The following is a 20,035-nucleotide window of genomic DNA, read 5'->3' on the forward strand; positions in this document are numbered from 1 at the left end:
GATGGACTGTGAGTAATGTTGGGTTTTTTACCATGACACCACATTCAGCAGTGACGCTACTTCCTTTATATGACTACCACATTTCATGATGCGGGGAGAAATTTTTGAGGGCCAGAAAAAAAAGTTTTATTAAATTGCGAAAACAAAAGAAAAATGACTAAAATATCTCAACAACTATTTTGTATTTTTCCATTACCACCATGAGGTTGACATTTGTGATTTTATGTATCTTGACACCTGTTGGATGGATTATCATGAAATGTGGTTCATACATTCATGTACCTCTCTGGATGAATTGTAATAACCTTGATGATCCTCTGACTTTTTATATAGTGCCGCCATTAGGCTAAAATTTTAATTTGTAAAATAATTTGGTTAATGACCAAATACCTACAAAACTAATGACGTTCCCATCAGGTATGCCATGTGTTTAGTGCTAAATAATACATTTTACAATGCTAACATGCTAAAGTACTCATATATAACTGTTTTTCTTTTTCCTCATTTTGATACTGCGTCATTACTGAAAGTTGTTCGATTTGGATATTTATACCACGTAAATGTATGACTTTACAGTCTATAGTGTGTGTCCTGAATATTCAGATTGAACTGTGAACTGAATTGTTACTCATAGGTGACACCAGGGAGTTGTGTGTTGAGAAACTAAGTCAGATAAGTTTTGTTTTAGTTGGAAATGATCATATCACACATGACTGAAAAGGCTGTTTTATGTTGTGACGTAGTTCTGTTTTTGAAACCGTGTGTGTGTGTGTGTGTGTGTTTGTTTGGCGGATCCCCTTTAATTGCGTGCTTTATTTTCATATACACAGTAGGGACGGCTCTTGCGTCATCAAAGATACACACATACACATGGTGAAGGGGACCCTGTTAACACTGCATGGAGGAAGTGATGTCATGTGTGGGATGGGACCTGGGGTTTGAAGGAGAAGAAAAAAGGGAAACAACATCCCCTGTTGGATGATTTAATCTGTCGGTGGAAAAAGAAAATGAGAGCAGAGAGGAAGAAAAATAGAAAATATAACAGCCAGGGTTTTTTTTCATCATCTTGTGCTTGGGAAGGAACAAGGAAGGACGGAGAGATGGACAGAGGTTGACAAAATGAGATTGAATCATGACAAAAGGCAGAAAAAAAACATTCTTTAAGGATAAAAGTCATGACAGTTATACAGTAAAGCTATAACAGTAAAATTCTGCTTACACGCTGAAGCATCAGTACTAAAAATCGAAAAATAACTCCACCACAAACATTTGCTATTGAGAGGATGCATTTTACTGGGACCTGGGTGGCTAAGGCTCACTGAAGCACATGTCTGTGTGGTCTGATCTAACAGATGAGTTACTGTAGTTTAAACTGCTCAAAAAACTTAATGCTAGTTCTGATAGAAAAGTATCAAAACACACCATGCATCGCAGTTGGTTGCATATGGGGCTATGTAATAATAATAATAATAAGTTTAATTTATAATGCACTTTACATTTGAATCAAATCTCAAAGTGCTAGTGTAGCTGCAGACCAGTCATGCAGACCTCTCTTTACTGCCGAACGTGCCAACAATGGGCATGTGAGCATCAGAACTGGACCACGGAGCAATGGAAGTAAGTGGCCTGGTCTGAAGAATGATGTTTTCTTTTCTTTCTTGATTTCCCAGATTTCAATCCATTCGAGCCTATGTGGGATGTGTTGGACAAACAAGTCCAATCCATTGAGGCGCCAAGTTGCAACTTATAAAACTTATAGGATCTGCTGCTATCTTCTTGGTGCCAGATACCACAACACACCTTCAGAGGCCTAGTGGAGTCCATGCATCGATTGGGTACGGGCTGTGTTGGCAGCAAAAACCAGGTAGTCATACCATTTAGTGTGTGTATATAGTAACACTGGCAGGGTCCATCCATGCTGCACCATGAATACTTTTACTTTTCATACTGTAAGTAGTAGTAAGTAGTAAGTTTCTGATAATACTTATGTATTTTGACTTGAATAATGTTTTGAATTCAGCATCTGAATACTTGATCTGCCACTGAGAGAACTTCACCTTCATCACTTTACTTGTTCAGCGACAGAAGAAAGACAGATTTGAAATGTTGTACTTTAAAGCTCTGCCTCCCCCTGCTGTCAGAAACATGCATACACACTCTGTCTCTAAACTGTCAGGTTAGAGTTGTCTCAGTGACTGTGGTCAGTTATAAAGGTCATGTGACCAGAACATCATCACATATCAACATCACAGAAGTCATGGAGGACAATGATGGTACATTGGTTGAGCCTCCCTTTAAATTTAGACATCACTGTCATGTTATTTTGCACATCAAAATGCTTTAATCCATGCAGAATAAAATAGATATTTAAATATAATACATACATATTTCATATGTCTAACATAAACTATAATCCCAACATTATTATTCCTTAAACCATCAGGGAATTAAACTACTTAAAGTTATTATAAAATAAGTTAAGAGGGAAGTCATGAATCCTTTGGCATGTTTACAGGGATACCTAAAGGTAATTATACTTTTTACTTCTTAAAAATAAAACTTTAATGTTGCAGTTGGTAAATGTGGGGCTGATTTTAAGGACTTTATGTTTCTGTTGGCTAACTTCGTCTAATACTATCTATAATCAGGATTCATTTGTTGATTAGATTTTGTCTAAATAATTGAAATCTGAGCATCTTCCTCTGAAATGAAGTATAAGTATAAAGTAGCATAAAATGGAAATAGTTAGGTTCAAGTACCCCAGAAGCAAAGTACTTGACTCAGTGTGCTTAGTTAGTCAGGTTACTATGAAGCTGTGTGAGCTGAGTTAAACTATTCTCCGCAGTTCCCTTCGTAGGGCTCTTCTGCGGATTTCCTTAAAGTTCTCGGATGTCAGACACTCGGGGGGCTCATGTTGCCTTCCTCCTCCTCCTCCTTCTCCTCCTCCTCCTCCTCTTCGGAAACGGGATGTGATGTAAATACACAGCAACTTTTTTTTTTGTTTGTTCCTCTCTCTGGAGTTTGCAGATCTTCATCTTCCAACACATTGTTGAAGGAAAACTAGAATAGAAGGTATAAAATAAGAGAAACAAGGCAGACAGTGAACCATCAAGGAGAGCAAGTCACCGTTAGTTTTCTCCACCATGATCCTGTGAGCTCCTCCGTCTGTCTCCGACAACAAACTCACGACCTGCCGGACTGGACTCCGAGAAAAAAACGGATCAAACCGGAGAGAAGCTCACTGCTGTTGTGGATCCGGAGGGAAACCACGGACAGGTAAACAGCTGACAGTTTATTTCTCTTTGTTATATAAGTGAGGGAAACAGGAAAGTGAAGCCGGTCGGCGAGTTCAGACTGTCTGGAAACTTTGACTGCATGACAGCAGACCTGAGATCAGTCCTCCTGCTGCTGCTGCTGCTGCTGCTGCTGCTGTAGACTGAGGCCTAGATATGATATCTCAGATCTTTGTTATCTGCAGGAGAAATGATCCAGTAATAAAACACAGATTAAACAAACAACTCTGTCAGTTCTTAAAATACCACACAGACTTTTTCAAATCTCAGAGATAACCTGCAGAAAAACATCAAATCTGATTTAGAGAAATCTTGTATGTATAGGAAAATTACAATAATAGTATAGTGGATATTAGAGGATAAACTGACTGTATCTTACCCTAAAAAGACATAATATAAAAACTCTAACCATTATTTATCATATTTAATTGCCAATGATAAACACCAGTATTGGTAGCAACCAAATTAGTCGATAAATCCCATATAACACAATATGTCTATCATAAAGTCACTATAGAGAACTATAGATGTACTGTGAGTTACTGTAAGAATATTCTAAATGTATTACAGGAATATTAATGTATGTTGTTATAGGAAGATTATTGTGGGACCATAACAGAAGTCAATACTAATACTCACTACAAAGGGCCACAGAAATACTGAATATTAACATTAATGTGAAACTCAACAGCTGAACAATGTTGTATATATGATATATAAATATGAGTATATTACTTTATAATATTATGGGAGATGTAAATAAACTCATGGAGTAAATATAAAACATCCTTTGAACACATGCAATGATAAGACGATTAATTAATTAGTCAATCTATCTGCAACTATTTTAATCATTTCAATCATGAAAAATGCTGAATAGTTTCTCTTCTTGTAGTAAATGAAGTATCAAGTATCATTTTTGGACTGTTGGTTGGACAGAACAAGACATTAGATTAATAGATTTAAGTAAATTAATAAATAATAAAAAATAATCTTTAGTTGCAGCCCTAAAACACACACATTCATAATGAACCATAGATAGAACTAACACCATACTCTGTAACCTTGAATATGTTTTAAATATACATCGTACAGTCATGGTGCCTGGTAATATTTGGTACATTAAAAGTGCAAATCAAGGAGATAACCTTCTATGCTGTGTCTTTATTATATTATATAATAATAAATGTTTGTATTATTATAGATAGGTATCATGGCACTGTACAGGTAAATATAGAAAAATCTTATAATCATCATTAAAACAATGAATACTGACAGTAGAAATTACAAATATTGTAGCAACAAAGACCTACTCTACTTTAGTAAATCAGTAATACATGTGTACTGGAGGCATAAGACAAAGTTTTGTTATTTATTTAGGCTATAAATTCAACAAAACATCTGACAAATTGACAGTCAGTGTGTAATAAACTGTCAGCAGATGACTTGATGTGTCTGCGCTAAAGATGAAAGTGATGAAAGTATTTCATTTTGATAATTGGGTGTGAAATTATAGCCACCTTTAGCAGCACAAGGTTACGATGTCACTTTCTGACTCCAAATGTCTGTTAATGATAAATAAGATTCAGTGTTGCTCAGCTGGAGCAGCCCCTTCAGTGCAGAAATCCTGCTGTGCCGCCTTTAAAGGAACAATCGGTGATCTAGTATCCAAGTTGATGTTTTTCTTTTCTCTTTCTCAATACTTGTAAAAAAACAGTTTGAGAGGGATGTTTATTATTATAAAATTGCAACAAAACAAAAAAAAATTGTATTTCACCATCTACAGTCCATAATATTAAAAGATTCATTAATTCCAAATGTAAGGGACAAGGCCTAAAACTAACATCGAATGCCCCTGACCTTTGATCCCTCAGGCAGCACTGCATTAAAAACCAACATGACTATAAAGGGAGACAACCGTTGTCCACATACAGTTTGTCTCTGCATCACCAAATGAAAGCTAAAACTCTACCATGCAAAGTGAAAGCCACATTTCAACAACATCCAGAAACGCCACAGACTTCTCTGGGCCTGAGCTCATCTGAGATTGACTGACACAAAGTGGAAAAGTGTCCTCTGGGCTGAAGAGAAAAAAAAAAGGCCATCCAGATTGTTAGCAGCGCAAAGTTCAAAAGCCAGCATCAGTGATGGTATGGGGCCACGTTAGTGCCCATGGCACGGTGGGTAATTTGCTCATCTGTGAATGCATCGTTGATGTATGCAGGTTTTGGGGCAACATATGCTGCCATCCAGACAACGTCTTTTTCTGAGATGTCCCTGCTTATTCCAGCAAGACGATGCCAAGCCACATTATGCATGTCTTATAACAGCATGACTTTGTTTTAAAAGAGTGTGGGTACTAGACTGGACTGCCTGCAGTCCAGACCTGTCTCCTAGTGAAAATGTGTGGCACATTATAAAGCGAAAAATACAACAATGGAGGCCACGATTTGTTGAGCAACTGAAGTTGTATATTAAGAATGGGGACAGAATTTTTTTAGTGTTAAACTTTTAGTGTCCTGAAAAGGTGATGTAGAACAGTGGTAAACATGATCCTGATGAATTGATGATTTTTGGATCTGAATACTTTCTCCCTACTGCCTGTTAGAGGTGAAGACAGATTTAGCAGACGCCTCCCAGCCAATCAGAGAGCAGGATATCCAGATAACTGGAGTTAGTTTATGGCTGATATTTTTCACTGGTTTATAATCTTCTCCAGTGCTATCGTAAGCTCTGTGTGTGGGAGTGTGTCGCTGACCTCTCGACCTCATGTGAGGTGTATTAGCAATCATGTTTGAGTTATTTTCATGCTCAGAGCTCGGTCAGCTCAGTTTACAAGAGCAAACTCAACGGCTGACACCAGAGTTTGACTGCAACATGGTGTGTTTTAGAGATAGTTGAACAAGATGCTAACAAACCAAAGTTGGAAAAAAACAAAGATACTTCTTTATTAACCATATTACAGCAGAATCTGGTTTCAGTAGATGAAAATCCTCGCACATCTTTGTTCATTTCTGTGGATCTTGAAACCAGTCCTAGTCTGACTAGTCATGGTCTTTAACTAATGAAGACCATGTGGTTTGAGTATAACCCATGATTTGATCGACTATCCCATTAGATATATTACTGACAGTAATAATGCTGACTGATTAACAAAATGTCTGATTATTGATTAATTACTGATGTCATTTCTCAAATCTTTTTTGGTTCTAGCTCTTTCAATGTGAGGGTTTAAATCACAGTAAACTAAACAAGACATTTGAAGAGTTAACTTCACACTCTGGGAACTTGCAATGAATACTTTTTTGTTGTTTGTTTTTTTGCGTTCTGACTGCCAGTAATCTAAGTCATTGACGACTGATCGCATCAGCCTCCTGCAGGTGTATTTAACAGCTTCATGTTCCTGATATGTAGCAGTTAAAACGATTTATTGTCTCACGAAACAGACTGTGAGATCAGCCTGGAGCTACAGAAAGTCTCAGAGTGATTTCACAACAGCAGCAGTTGGGTGTTTGGCTCAGACTGTGAGAGCTGACAGCTTTGTTCAGTCACAGAACAAACCTAAAACAAAACAATGAAAGATATATTGTTTCATCCTGCTGCCATTCAGCCAGACAGGGATGATTCAGACAGTTGAAGTTTAGCATTTTCTTTACTTTTTATCACTCAGGTTTGGAGTGTCAGGGTGTATCCATAGAGCAGTCCAGTATATAATCAATACATGTGTAGGATTGTATATGGATTATATCCTTTGAGCAACCAGCATGTGACTGCTGCTGCTGCTGCTGTCAGAGTTATTCACAAATTCACATGATGACTGATGTTTAATGCAAAAAAAAACCCCAAGAGAAACAAAAAAACAAAACACAGTTTTGTGTTTGTCTTTGACCATCAAACCTTTACTGAGGTAAGCCGCAGCAGGTTTGTCCTCATGTTTGTTTCCTGACGGTGAAAAATCCTCTGTTCATTCTCGTAAAACTACAAAATTATTTGTAATTGGAAACATAGGTCTGCTGCACTTCAGAGCTTAAAAATCTAAAACTTATGTTTATTTTTCTCATACTGACTGTGCTTTTTCTATAATGAGAGGAAAAAAACATGAAAAAATGACAAATGTTTTCAAAATTTACCAAGCTGTAGTACTTTTCAGAGCTTGCTCTTACAGGATATTGCACTCACTTCCTTAAAGGATTTTTATAACTTACGCCATAACAATAATAATATTGTGTCTTTTACATTTGATTTTTAAATTTCTGAATGCAAACCTAAACAATCAATTTGTTGATAGAAAGAAAGGACCAGTCACATCGCAGCCATGATATTGGATGCTGTGCCCTCACTGATGCCAGCTTTGAGGACTAAAACTTAACAAGATGACGTCAAACTGTCCTCAGGAGTACGCGAGTGAGCTCTCTTCCCTCCCAGTAAAACATAATCCGACCCATCCTGATATCTATGTGGCATTAGATCCAGATCTCTTCTTAAATCTCTCCAGCTGGAGCCAATAAAGTGATCTTGAGTGAGAATTTTTTGGCAAAGATTGATCTTGCATGTTGCATGGCAGACGCTCAGGAAGACACGAAAACACGACGTCCTTCCAGTGAAGTCTTTGAGATATTTAGATAAACACATTTAACTTCAGGTCATTAAGTCACCATATAAAGTCTTCGACCCTCTTATCAGACTCTGATCTGTTTTATGAACCTCTCACGAGACCTTTTTATATAAACACCACTTGAGCCACACTATTAAAGACAAACACACGAAACAGTCAAAATGGCTTCTGGAGAAGTGTTTGTAGATAGTAGCTGTGGTTCGAGTGGAAGCAGCAGATTACAGATGAGTGTAAATGAGTGAGTGTGTGTTGAGTTTCCATCTGCGGAGCTGCAACCAGCGACTCATTAAACCATTAAAGAACCACACAGAGGATCTGTTCGAAGCACATGAAACGGAGAGGAAGAACGCTGAACATGGCTGCTGCTGAGGGGAGGCGATATGGGTGGACACGATCTGATTTTATCAAGCAGAACTTTATTTGAATTAGTAGTAATGAGGAGTTAAACATCACCGAACCACGATAACTCCCTTGATTGATACTTAATCTCCATTTCATCACCCTCAGTCAGTCCAGTGATTAATTCCCTTCATATGAATATTGTCTCTCTGTTATCTCTCCAAGCCCAAGTCAAATGATGTTTTTCCTTGAGTTGGACACCCTAGCATCAACTAATTTAGATGGGGCACTGGATGGGAAATCCTGCCTTGCATTCCCTTGTTTTCATGCAGTAATTACAACTTACTCAATCACTACTATTGTCTTTGTGAAGCCCAGCTGCACATCTGTGCGCAAACACACACTACAAACAACGGACAAACTGTTGCTGTCAGAAATCTACAAGCAGAATCAAAAAAGCACATTTGTCAGTGTGTGTGGATTTGGCTAGTTCGTTAGCAAGAAGGTCACTGGTTCTGAATCCACTATCCGGGTGGGGCCTTTTATGGGTGGAGAGACATGTATGGTAGCTGAGCTGGAAACTGCATGGTAGGCATAAACGTGGTCGTCTCTTACTTGACCTGACTTCTGTTTTGTTGCGTAAAGCTTCAGGATCACATTAAATTTGGTTAAGAGTGAAACTCTGCTGTTCTGAAAGTTATCTTAAGTTATGGGTGTACTCTGCCTTTCGCCTATTGGATATCATTTGTGGATGGGTGAATTCAGTAATAAGTGATCTGGTCTTGCCATCCTTCTGGACTGTCATGTCAAAGTTTTATGGATATGTACAAATCTAGAGCCCCATGTAAGAAATTAGATATTTAAAGTCACAGAACTGATCAATTTAATCCAATGGCGTTCACTGTTGCACGCAGATTTTAGTTTCGAGTCGTGCAGCTTCAGTTTGTGTCTGCTTAGTTATTTGTAACTCCTTAAAGAGAATCCAGAGACATATCAGCTCCTCTGCTCTCTCCACCCACCGCTGACAGAGTTATGATACCCTGCATACCTGTGTGTGTGTGTGTGTGTGTGTGTGTGTGTGTGTGTGTTATGTGTGTGTGTGTGTGTATACTGAGGCGTTCATGTGTTAGGGGCCTGAGTTTGGAGTTGAGCAGCACAGTCTTGAGTGACACGTTTGACGTCAGAGGAGTCACTGGAAAGATTTAAAATCCAGAAGTATGATGAAGGCACAAAAGTTTTAAAATCAAAAACAGTTTTATTCACTTTTAATGTGAGACGTTACTTGAGGAGTGTACTTAATGTATTCGATCTCCAGAAGTTCAACAGAACTGTATACTGTTTAAAAAACACTCAATATTCAGGTCAAATTGTGCAGGAATACAATCTTTGCATCCTGTGTAAATCATAAAATTAGGCAAAAAAAATTCATTCAGTGTGTGTGTGTGTGTGATAGTGCTCACCTTGTCTACAGTGTTCAAAGTTCAAAGCTCTACATGTTAAATCAAGCGCTTCTTACATTCTTCAGATGCCAACAGCTCTTTAAACCATCTGCTGCTCTGCTCCTGTTCTAACATTGCAACCATCACCTGATCTAAGGTTACACTCCAGGTATTTTGGGCATTTTGCCGATGTGCATGTGTAATTTTACAGCTACAGGAGTGAAAGGTCTTCCTGAAAACACTGCACTAACAGAAAGCAACCAGCAGATTCAAACAAATAAATTTACATGTGAAAATGAGTTTAGCATACCACTTATGGAAACACTGCAAAATGCTTCAACACAGTTGGCACACACACTGGTGGACTCATGTCGACCTTGGTTTTGTCTATGACGGCAGCTGAAAGTGAAGTTTTTATCATCTACTGATGGGTATCACTGTTTCATCAGGTGACACTGACACCCATCACACCCACCAGATGGGTTTCAGTGGATCTAATGCACTGCACACATTCAAATATATTCAGTGAACGCGCCGCTGGTGCTGGTACATATTGGTTTTGATGAGCTATTAATATACAGAAATATTCTCAATATTGGATTTTTTATTTCTATCAGAGTTTCCTGTTGATGGTCAGCTGGAAGTCTTTACTGTCTCACAGTGTGTCATTAGACGCATCTGGACCCAACTGAGCTCTGACTGAGTGAGCTTCCTGCTCAGCTCTCAGTGTGTTTTCCATTGGTTACTCTGTTTCGGAAAAAAGGCTTTGTTCAGACTGAAAACAGCACCAAGAACACAGCGTCTGCACTGGTGTGCAACAGGTACAGATGAGTAGATGAAATACAAACCAGGATGTCCAGTTTGAGATTCCAGAGTCCATTTACAGTGTCCTCAGCACATTATAATCTCTCTATGACCCAGTGGAGCAGCTTTCTCCTTACGATTTTACTTGAGCTGAAACCGACACACCCTTAAAGGGATAGTTTGGGTATTTTGAAGTGAGTCTGTATAAGGTACTTATGCTTAGTAAGTGTGTTACCCACAGTGCACAGTGGTCAGCAAACTCTCTAAAACAAAGCACTGCTGTTGACAAGGTCAACAGAAAAACATGATTTGGCCCACCTAAAAAAATCAACAAGTGCTTAAATGTAGGCTGAGCAAATTCTCACAACTTTACCTTGGCATCAGACAGCTCTTTCCTTGGAAGTACATTGCCTTCAGCGTAGAAATAACGCATTGCTGCTTTATTCCACCACAGTAAAGCTTTTATTTGGCTAAAACATGACCCTGTCCACAATCTCAAAAAATACAGAAAAAGTTTATGCACTCATGCATAGATAGATTTTCATCAGGTTAAAGGACAGTCATTTCAGTGTGCAGCACGTCTACAAAGGCACCATGTACATCATGAATGCAGCATTTCCATTGTCGGTCACTTAACGAAGAAAGGACAGCTAACTGTACAACCTTGACAACAACATATTTGAATTCAGATGTGTGGTGCATTGTTCATATTTTTATATTGGGTTGGGTAATAATGACTGGGAGAGATCATGATAAACTGTATAATATATTACTCTGACTATCGCATATTGAATTTAACGTTCTTTGTTTTATAAGGGACATCTCGTATCTGTGCTCTCACTTGTGTTTGTTAATGAGGTATTATTTCTGTGGACTGAACTGCATGTGAATTGTACTTGTTTAGGTCCATGCCAGACCTTTCTCTGTTTGTGTGTTTGGAAATGGATTATTTAAGTAATTGGATGTCTGTGCTCTACTCATTCGAAGCATCTGGCAGTGACAGTCCATAACTAATGCCGAGCTTTAGAGAAGGACTGAAATATGTCTCGGATGATTTTTTTTTGTTGCATTTACTCTTTTTTTGATAGCAGATAACTGTCCAATCTGCCAAAACACAGCACGGCGCTTTATATAAGCCAACACTTTCTGGATTTCGCTACACTTCTCCAACATCCAGCCTGAAATGCTTAGCGTCTGTATAAACTTTAAGATCCACGACAACAATAATGGTAATACTTCAATATTATGTTTAGTAGATTTGAACAATGCCCGATTAAACAGCGCAAGTTTTTATGTTTAAGACTGATCTGATATTTCTACTCTATACTGTTCTTTTGTGTTTTCTGCTGTTCTGGTTTGTTCTCAGTGAACTCTGTCTCATTCACCCCTCAACCATAGAGAGAGAGAGAGAAAAAGAGAGAGAGACATGCAGATTCCTGTGTGTAACAATAAGAGAGAGAGAGAGAGACTTGGAGAAAGGCATGTGGATTCCTGTGTTTGTGTGAGAGAGAGACATAGACTCAGAGAGAGAGAGAGAGAGAGAGAGAGAGAGAGGGAGAGAGAGAGAGAGGGAGAGAGAGAGAGAGAGGGAGCTCTGGGTTGCGTTGAATGTTAGGAATGTTGAGGCTTTTGGCTCCAGTTTGTTCTGACGGAGGGAGGAGGAGATAAAGAAGGGGTGGGGAGGAGGAGAGGAGGGACAGAATGAGAGGAAAAGGAGCACAGTGGGGAGGAGATGAGGAAGGAGGAAGGGAGAAGGAGATAAAGGAGGAGAAGACAAAGGAGAGGAAGCAGAAATGGAGGAAAAGCAAAGCAGAGAAAAATATGAGTAGCATTGTGTCATTTTACTGTCATCCAGGCTTTAAGTACTGATTCATTTTATTGTCAATATTTCTGCAGTTTATAATTGTAGTTTTTAGTCTACTAAAAGTTAAGTGAAAGTTCTATTATTATGTTTGGGGCTGTCATTGGTTTACAGTCATCATATCAAGATTACACTTCATATCATAATTTATCACATGGCAGCAGCACAGGCTGGGTGTAAAAAGATTCATCAGCTTGTGTTAACACGTGCTTGTGCAAGTGAAGTACCTGCTTGATTCAGTATCCACTACAAACACACAAGGGACTGAGGACGCCTACAAAGAATACATAAGGTAGCCTTCATGCAGCCAGCCAAGCACAGCTGAAAGCAAATATATCCCGACCCTTAGAGAGGAGGTAAAGGTGTCTGCTATCAGACTGCCATGACCACAATCTATACCCAAACATTAACCAGAGAGTTTTAGTCGTATAAGCTGAGCCGAACCAGATTGTAAGAGTAAAAGGTTTTTGCTCTATTGTTTCAACTTTGTTCAGTTTGGTTGCATCAACACACTAAAGACTGTCTTAAGGCTAAAACACATGAAATACTCCAACAGGAAACAGTTAAACTGGAAGAGATAAAATGTCACACTGGATAAAAAGACTTCTGCTGTCTTTTTCTTTCTCTAGCTTTCTCTCTCTCTCTCTCTCTCTCTCTTGGACTCATTCTCTTCTCTTGTTTCTCTTGATCGCTTTTACTGTGTCTGTCTCTCTCCATGTTTTTTTTCCCCCTCTATGTCTCTCTCTCTCTCTCTCTCTCTCTCTCTCTCTCTCTCTCCCCGGTCATGTGATTTTGCTGTAGAGATGAGCAACAGTGCAGGAATCTGAGCTGCAGCCAACACATTACATAAAGCTCTCTCTCTCTCTCTTTTTCTCTGCCTCTCCCTCCCTCCCAATCTTTGCCAGAAAATAAAAAATGACCTGCTGCGTTCTCGTGCAGCTCAGCTGAAGTGAGTGAATTCACTTCCTGAAGGCCGAACAGAGATCTACGTCAGAAAAGAAAGAGTGTTTCATGTACTGGCTGTATTATTCAGAACTGGCAGGTTTTTACTGAGTCTTTACAGTTCTGTGCTCAGCCTGTTCCCAGCTGTGAAGATCCCTGTAGAACAGTCTGTATGTGAATTATTTGTCACTCCATTTGATCCAGGCTGTAATAAAGAGCTGCTGCAGCTTGTTGTCTCTGTAGACCGTGGAGGTTAAGCTACTGTGACTCAGTGATCGCTCTTGTTTTGAACTCTAATCTTCATTCAAAAACACACAACACACAAACTAACTTTACCCCTCATTAGAAAATGACCAAACTTTGTGCATCACTGATGTGTCTGCGTACTTATCACCCCTGTACATCATGCAAATGGCAAGAAAGACGGCGAGATCTAATTGGTTGGGGCCCAACGTCTAGTCTCCCATGTCTCTTGGACAAGTTACCACAAGAGTGTATGATGCCTTGATTGACACACAGTGACTGTCTCAAAAGACAAAAATATTGTGTCGTCTGATGCCAGCGGTGCTGTACTATACTACAGTGTTTGTATTTCATGCTACTTGATGTTTGTACACTACATTTATTTGGTAGCTGTAGTTACCAGTTCCTTCATTTTGATTTTCCATGCAACACATATGACCTGCTTCTGAAATATAATACTAAAAGAAATCATCATTCTGATTAAGCCATGAAGGTTTTTTTTTTTCATAGTTCTTGTGTATCCAGCTCGTTGCAAGGTACAAAAGAGCATATTTTAAACAAAGTTTTTAAAAAAACAACAAAAAACTATATTCCCAAATGTCTTAATGAAGTTGGAGGGTTTGCAGAATAACCTGCACAACTGCTACAGTTGTGTAGTAAAAACTGCAACAGTCAAACTTCACCTTGTTAGTGATTAAACATACAGTATAAATGTTTATAATACACCACCATCAAATAAGCCTTTTGCCTGCATAATGACTATCATGAGTTCTTCTGTAGCTTAAAGTATAATACATTTGTAATTTTACTTTACTTTATTTGTAGTGGAGTTTGCAGTGTTGTATTTCTACTTACTTCTACTTACTACTTACTTACTTAAGTCACTGAGTACTATCTAGTTTCGGAATACTTGTGCGTATAAAATATGCTTTTTTAAATGTTTCATTTCAGTTATTTATGTTAGCATAGGCAGTCTTAAATAAGGTGGTCTGCTTCCAGTTTTAAAACACTGCAGGGAAAGCTTGAGACCTGATAGCTGGCTCAATTTTGGGCTGAGTTTCCTCTTGGAAAAAAACTTGCAATCACTATGCTCCAAATCTCTTATCAAACCAATTCTTTCTCTTTCCTCTTTTATGATCATGCAGCAATGCACGTACAAAATCTTCTGCATTGGCAGGCTTCTCTCTGACCACCTAAACAGGGCAGATTGTATCAACTGTAAACATTAATTCTACAACGACTAAAATAAAACGTGTCTTTGATTGTGAGGGAGAAGAAGAGCTGCTTGATTATTGTTTTAACAGTTTTCTCCCACACATGTCACGTGTTTGGACAAATTATGTTGATAATTTAATCACGGTAACAAAAATTCTTCTAAATCATGGCCTCAAGCGTTTGGATCAAGTGGTTTATAAACAGTAAGATCCGTAGGATGTATAGTAGCTGGTGTTTCAATGAATTAACATGTCCTGTCTTCTGCTCCCTGAAGAGCTGGGTCTTCAGGAGTTTTTTAAAGGTAGAGAGGGACGGCCCTGATCATCACTGTTGTGTTTACAGGTGCAACAGAGTACATTTCTAGCCACAACAAACCACACCACCAGGCTTGAAACTCTCAACCAAAGAGAGCAGCAAAAAGGCTTTTCAGCCTGCTGTTTAGTTACTCTTTAAGCTCTGTATTTTCACTTCCGCCTATTGTTCTCCTCTCCACCTTATCTCCCTCTCCTCTGTTTCTTTATTTTCCCTAATGTCCGTCCTCAGCCTCACCCTGCTGTCCTTCTCCAGTCTGCGTTCAGGTCTTCTTCTCTTTGTGTTTCCCCCTTCCATTTTTTCTCCCCTCTGTGTCTGTCTGTGTCTCTCTATAACTCTCTCTCTCTCTCTCTCTCTGTCTCTCTCTCTCTCTCTCCTCCGGCCAGCTGTTTCCTCCAGTGAGTTTATGTCTGTCATTTTGAAACAAAACTCAGAGAGAATGAAAATATTCAGAAAAGAGGCAGAGTGAGACACCGCATGTACTTTTAAACATAAAGTTAAATACTTTGATTGAGAGAAGATACGTCTCTGTGTGTGTGTGTGTGGTGTGTGTCAGTGTTGCATAACCTCTGTGAGTGGGCTGCTGTTTGTGTCCTGTATTTATAAACTGCTCCGCTCCAACAGCACTAACATTGTGAAATCACTCACACACACACACACACACACACACACACACACACACACAGTCCTCCTCTAAATGAAGTTAAGACCAATCCTTGTTCATCCAGTGACAGTTTAAGACACACTTCACCTACAGCGGAAACATGTTCAAATGTTGGAATGCTCAAGGATTTTCCATGGAGGCAATTTTGTTTATGTAGGTCAGGATCATTCACAGTTTGAGAGCAGATAATCATTGAAATGTCTCTTAATATTTGCAGTTTCAAAGTTTGCATAATGCACTCTGCTTGAAGGTCCAGTATGTAACATTTAGGAGGATCAGAAATTGAATCTGATATTGATAACTATGTATTCATAATCACCTGAAAATAAGAATCTACAAAGAAAGCAGGTCTTCTTATATTGACTCTGCCATGTTTTCTACAGTAGCCCAGAAATGACAATGCCACCGTAATTCCTCCTACGTGCTTGGGTGAGGGCAGGGTGAGTCAAGAAGTGATTCAGTTGGTTGCGCTGCGAGATGCCACTAAATCCTACACGCTGGAGGTTTGCACATGACTCAACGGATCTATCTTTGTCAATCAACATATTTCTGAACAAAATGACCTCTCACACTTGGTTGTTACCTTTTTTGCATGTTGTTATAGTGATCCGGGCAACGTTTAACCATCACTTTTGGTTGTGTTACATTCTCCACAATGGGAAATTAGCTCACTAAATAGTTGTAGTCTGTTATTTATTGGTTATGATCTAACAGTAACCACTGCGGCTGGAAATAGAAGCCAATGCCAAGTGCCAAAAACGGCTGTTTATAAAACGCCCACTTGAGGCTGGTTGCAGAATGAGTCAGTCTCCACATAAGTCCCCATATTGAAATGCCCAACTTCACAGCAAAAAACAACAACAAACACATGTGTACAGCCTGGTACAAAAACGGGTTTGGTCTTGACTTAATTTCCCCGTTCATGACAACTGTACTGAGGGTGAATTTTTATATAACTCACCTCTTAATAATCAGGCTTAAAGTTATGCATAATTAACAGTGTGGCCACTTTGATTGACAGGTAGGTGCTGTTACAGATGGCTTGTTTGTTCATTCAACCCACCTCAGGTTTGCCAGTGATCCCCATTCACATTCTGGATGCTGTCCTTTGACCGATATAAAGTCGGAAAGATTGGTGATGTGGTTTGATTTGAGTAAAAGTTACTTTTGTTGTTTTACGTTACAGATTTGTCATCTTGTATTTGTTAGTTATGAGGCTGTTGTGAGCTACTGTAGTTCCTGTCAGTTGCATTAAAGACGTCACAGATGTCACTGATAAGTTGTGTTACTGTTCTGTAACGAGTTCTCTTATTTGATTTCGACCAAGTTCTGCATGTGTATATAACCTATTATAAACCTTGACTGCAAATATTCACACTATATAAATCTCTATCTTTATGAATTGAAGGTAATGAGAAACCTTTAGAGGAACTGGGTGTAGGAAAAAATGGTCCACCCTCCATGTTGCATTGAGTAGATCTCTTTGGATCTCTTGAGCTCGAAGCTCAAGATAAAATGGAACATTCAGCTGATGATGTTGATGACAGCAGGTGATAATTCGATTAATATTAAGCAAAAACACTTTATTACTTAATTTACAATTTATTATAATTTAATAATTTACTACTTGGATATAAAAACTAACAGTAACTAAACACAAATTAAGATTTAAAGAGTAAAACTTTTGCTTTAAATCATTGTTAGAGATTGATCATAAACTGTAGGCAACCGTTCCAAATCTGTTTCTGCTTCAAGATGTGGTACCACATATCAGTATAAATCATTAAAGCCACTATAAACAAGTAGTGAAAAACAGATGAGGATTTGAATCCGACCCAGCTTGTTTTCCTTTAGAAAATGGCACAACGGGATAATCCAGTGTCCTGATATTGAAAAAACATTTCTCCGTTCTCTCTCTCATAGTTTTTTCAACTCGATTGTTTTTGTACATCAGACTATATATTTTTGTCAGTATAATTACGGATTGTCTCTCCATAGACTCAACAACCAGCTCTGAACACAGTAACAGCAACTACAAACAACCACAACTCACTTACTCCTTGTCTGTCTGTCTGTCTGTCTGTCTGTTTCAGAGATGTAGCGTGTGTGTTGGTGTGATCGGCGGACCATCATGCACCTCTTCCTGCTGCTGATCCTTCAAGCCACAGCAGCCTTCGGACAGATCGACCCTGGTACACACACATACAATCCCTAACCCCTAACCCTAACTCAGTCCTATATAAACCCTATAAATCACATCTGAAAACAGCCATTTTAAGAAGTGATGACCAAACAAAACGTCTTCATTGTTGTAGTATAACATTGGTTGGTTATGTGTGTCTGTCTGTGTGTGTGTGTGTGTGTGTGTGTGTGTGTGTGTGTGTGTGTGTGTGTGTGTGTGTGTGTGTGTGTGTTTTCAGCACACTGTCGCTATGCCTTGGGCATGGAGGATGGAAGGATTAAAGATGAAGACATCACAGCATCTAGCCAATGGTACGAGACGACGGGGCCACAATACGCCAGGTTGGTGTGACTTTTGTTTTTAAATGCCTCTATGGATGTTTTACCTATTCACACTGTAGATTAAGATACAGTTTTTATTACAAATCTTGAAACCAAACTAATAGAATTCTGGCATACATGGATAAATTTATGAGTATATATATATATATATTATATATATTTGTATAAATATTTGAGATAGGTAATAATTTTAGCTGTTGAAAGTGCTGAATCAGAACATTTCTGACAATGTTCATAATAAAACACTTTATACAGCACTTTTTTAGCTGCTCAAAAGATGCTTTACAAGATGAATACATTTTACATTTTAGTAAAAACAAACAAACAAGGTACAAGGTAGCTTAAAAATACAAATGTCATGGCAGTCAACTATAATAATAACTGTAATGTAATATATTGCTTTAATCAAAATCATATCAAACCGTCCTAGGATCTAAAGACAGTCTGTATTAACACTGTGTGTGTGTTTGCAGGTTGAATCGTGAGGAAGGAGACGGCGCCTGGTGCCCTGCGGGACAGCTGGAGCCTTCAGACAGTCAGTACCTGCAGGTTTGTGTCTGCTCAGTGGGTTTAGCACTTACTAAGTTCCAGTTATCCAGGTCAGAGGATATCTAGAAGTGCAAAGTCAAAGGCTGATGAGAGGTCATATCCTATTTGTGAATAGGAGTCTTTCCAGCTGAAGGATGCTGCAGTCAGTGAAACAGGAGAAAGTGATTAGAGTTCAGGAATTACTAACATTTCTGGACATAATTCAACTTGAAGCTATATATATATATATAAATATATTTAAGTGATATGGACACTATGCTATGCAACAGTGTAATAAGTATGAATTCTTTTGTGTAGCATGAAGAGATTGCAACTTGTGTTTTATTGTGTAACCTTATCTTGTAGAATGACAAATAACTGAAACTTGATGGCACCTTGATGGATCCATTTTTTTTATCGGTCATCTGTAATGTTTTGCTACTGCTATTGTAAATGCATGCTATTGTTGCTGAAGGTGAGTGTTTGCTTTGTGGAAAGGATGATAGATTATGGTATTATTTAGGGAATTATTCAACAAATATTCAAATACAAAACACAAACTTCTGTGGTTGTTAACTTGTTAACATTTGGTATAGAAGGCTCCATACTTCAGATAAATGTATTTAATAGTAACATTGGTATTGTTGGATGAACCCAACACATGGTCTTTGTGTTCTTGGTGTGTCTCATGATTTGAGAGAAACCTGCTGATGTGTTGTTAAGGTGGATCTGGGCAGGCTGACCTTCCTGACGGTGGTTGGGACTCAGGGACGATACGCCAGAAACTCTGGAAATGAGTTCGCCCGAGCATACCGCCTCAAATATAGCAGGGACGGCCAGCAGTGGAAGTCCTGGAAGAACCGTGTGGGAAACACGGTGAGTGCATATTTCACTGCAGAGATTAGACATAGAACTGTGGGTCAAGACTGGTGGGTGCAGATTGGAAAGTGAAGGAAAAAATGAAGCAGGAAGATCTTCTAAGCAGCAGAATAGAGGAAAATTTTGAACGGAAACATGTGACGCAGTGATAGAGCAGAGTGATGGAGGAAAGAAAAGAAAATTATGCTTTTTTTCACTGTGAGCTGCTTCTGGTCATTCACACTAGAATCAGAGGAAATTACATTTACACAGCAGCTTCCTGTTGGCCTTCGAGGTCCCTGGCAACTACAGCAACACCTCACATTCAAACTGGGAACCTCCCAGAACCAGCACAGATTTCTGCTGTTAGAGTCTGAATAGCAGAGGGATTCACAGCCT

The 20,035-nt window shown here is 38.8% G+C and overlaps 1 protein-coding gene across 1 annotated transcript in view; it reads left to right on the plus strand.

The window, feature by feature from the left end:
• Window positions 1-2,964: 2,964 nt before the first annotated feature.
• ddr2l (discoidin domain receptor family, member 2, like) overlaps window positions 2,965-20,035 on the plus strand; it is a 30,102-nt gene continuing 13,031 nt past the window's right edge. The window contains exons 1-5 of the mRNA XM_027277905.1: window positions 2,965-3,276; window positions 17,821-17,919; window positions 18,148-18,250; window positions 18,724-18,799; window positions 19,502-19,654. Of these exons, the coding sequence (XP_027133706.1) occupies window positions 17,859-17,919; window positions 18,148-18,250; window positions 18,724-18,799; window positions 19,502-19,654 (393 nt within the window). The 5' untranslated portion in view covers window positions 2,965-3,276; window positions 17,821-17,858. The remainder of the gene's footprint in view (window positions 3,277-17,820; window positions 17,920-18,147; window positions 18,251-18,723; window positions 18,800-19,501; window positions 19,655-20,035) is intronic.

This window comes from Larimichthys crocea, chromosome III, assembly GCF_000972845.2.
Source record: "Larimichthys crocea isolate SSNF chromosome III, L_crocea_2.0, whole genome shotgun sequence".
In the NCBI taxonomy this organism is placed as follows: Eukaryota; Metazoa; Chordata; class Actinopteri; family Sciaenidae; genus Larimichthys; species Larimichthys crocea.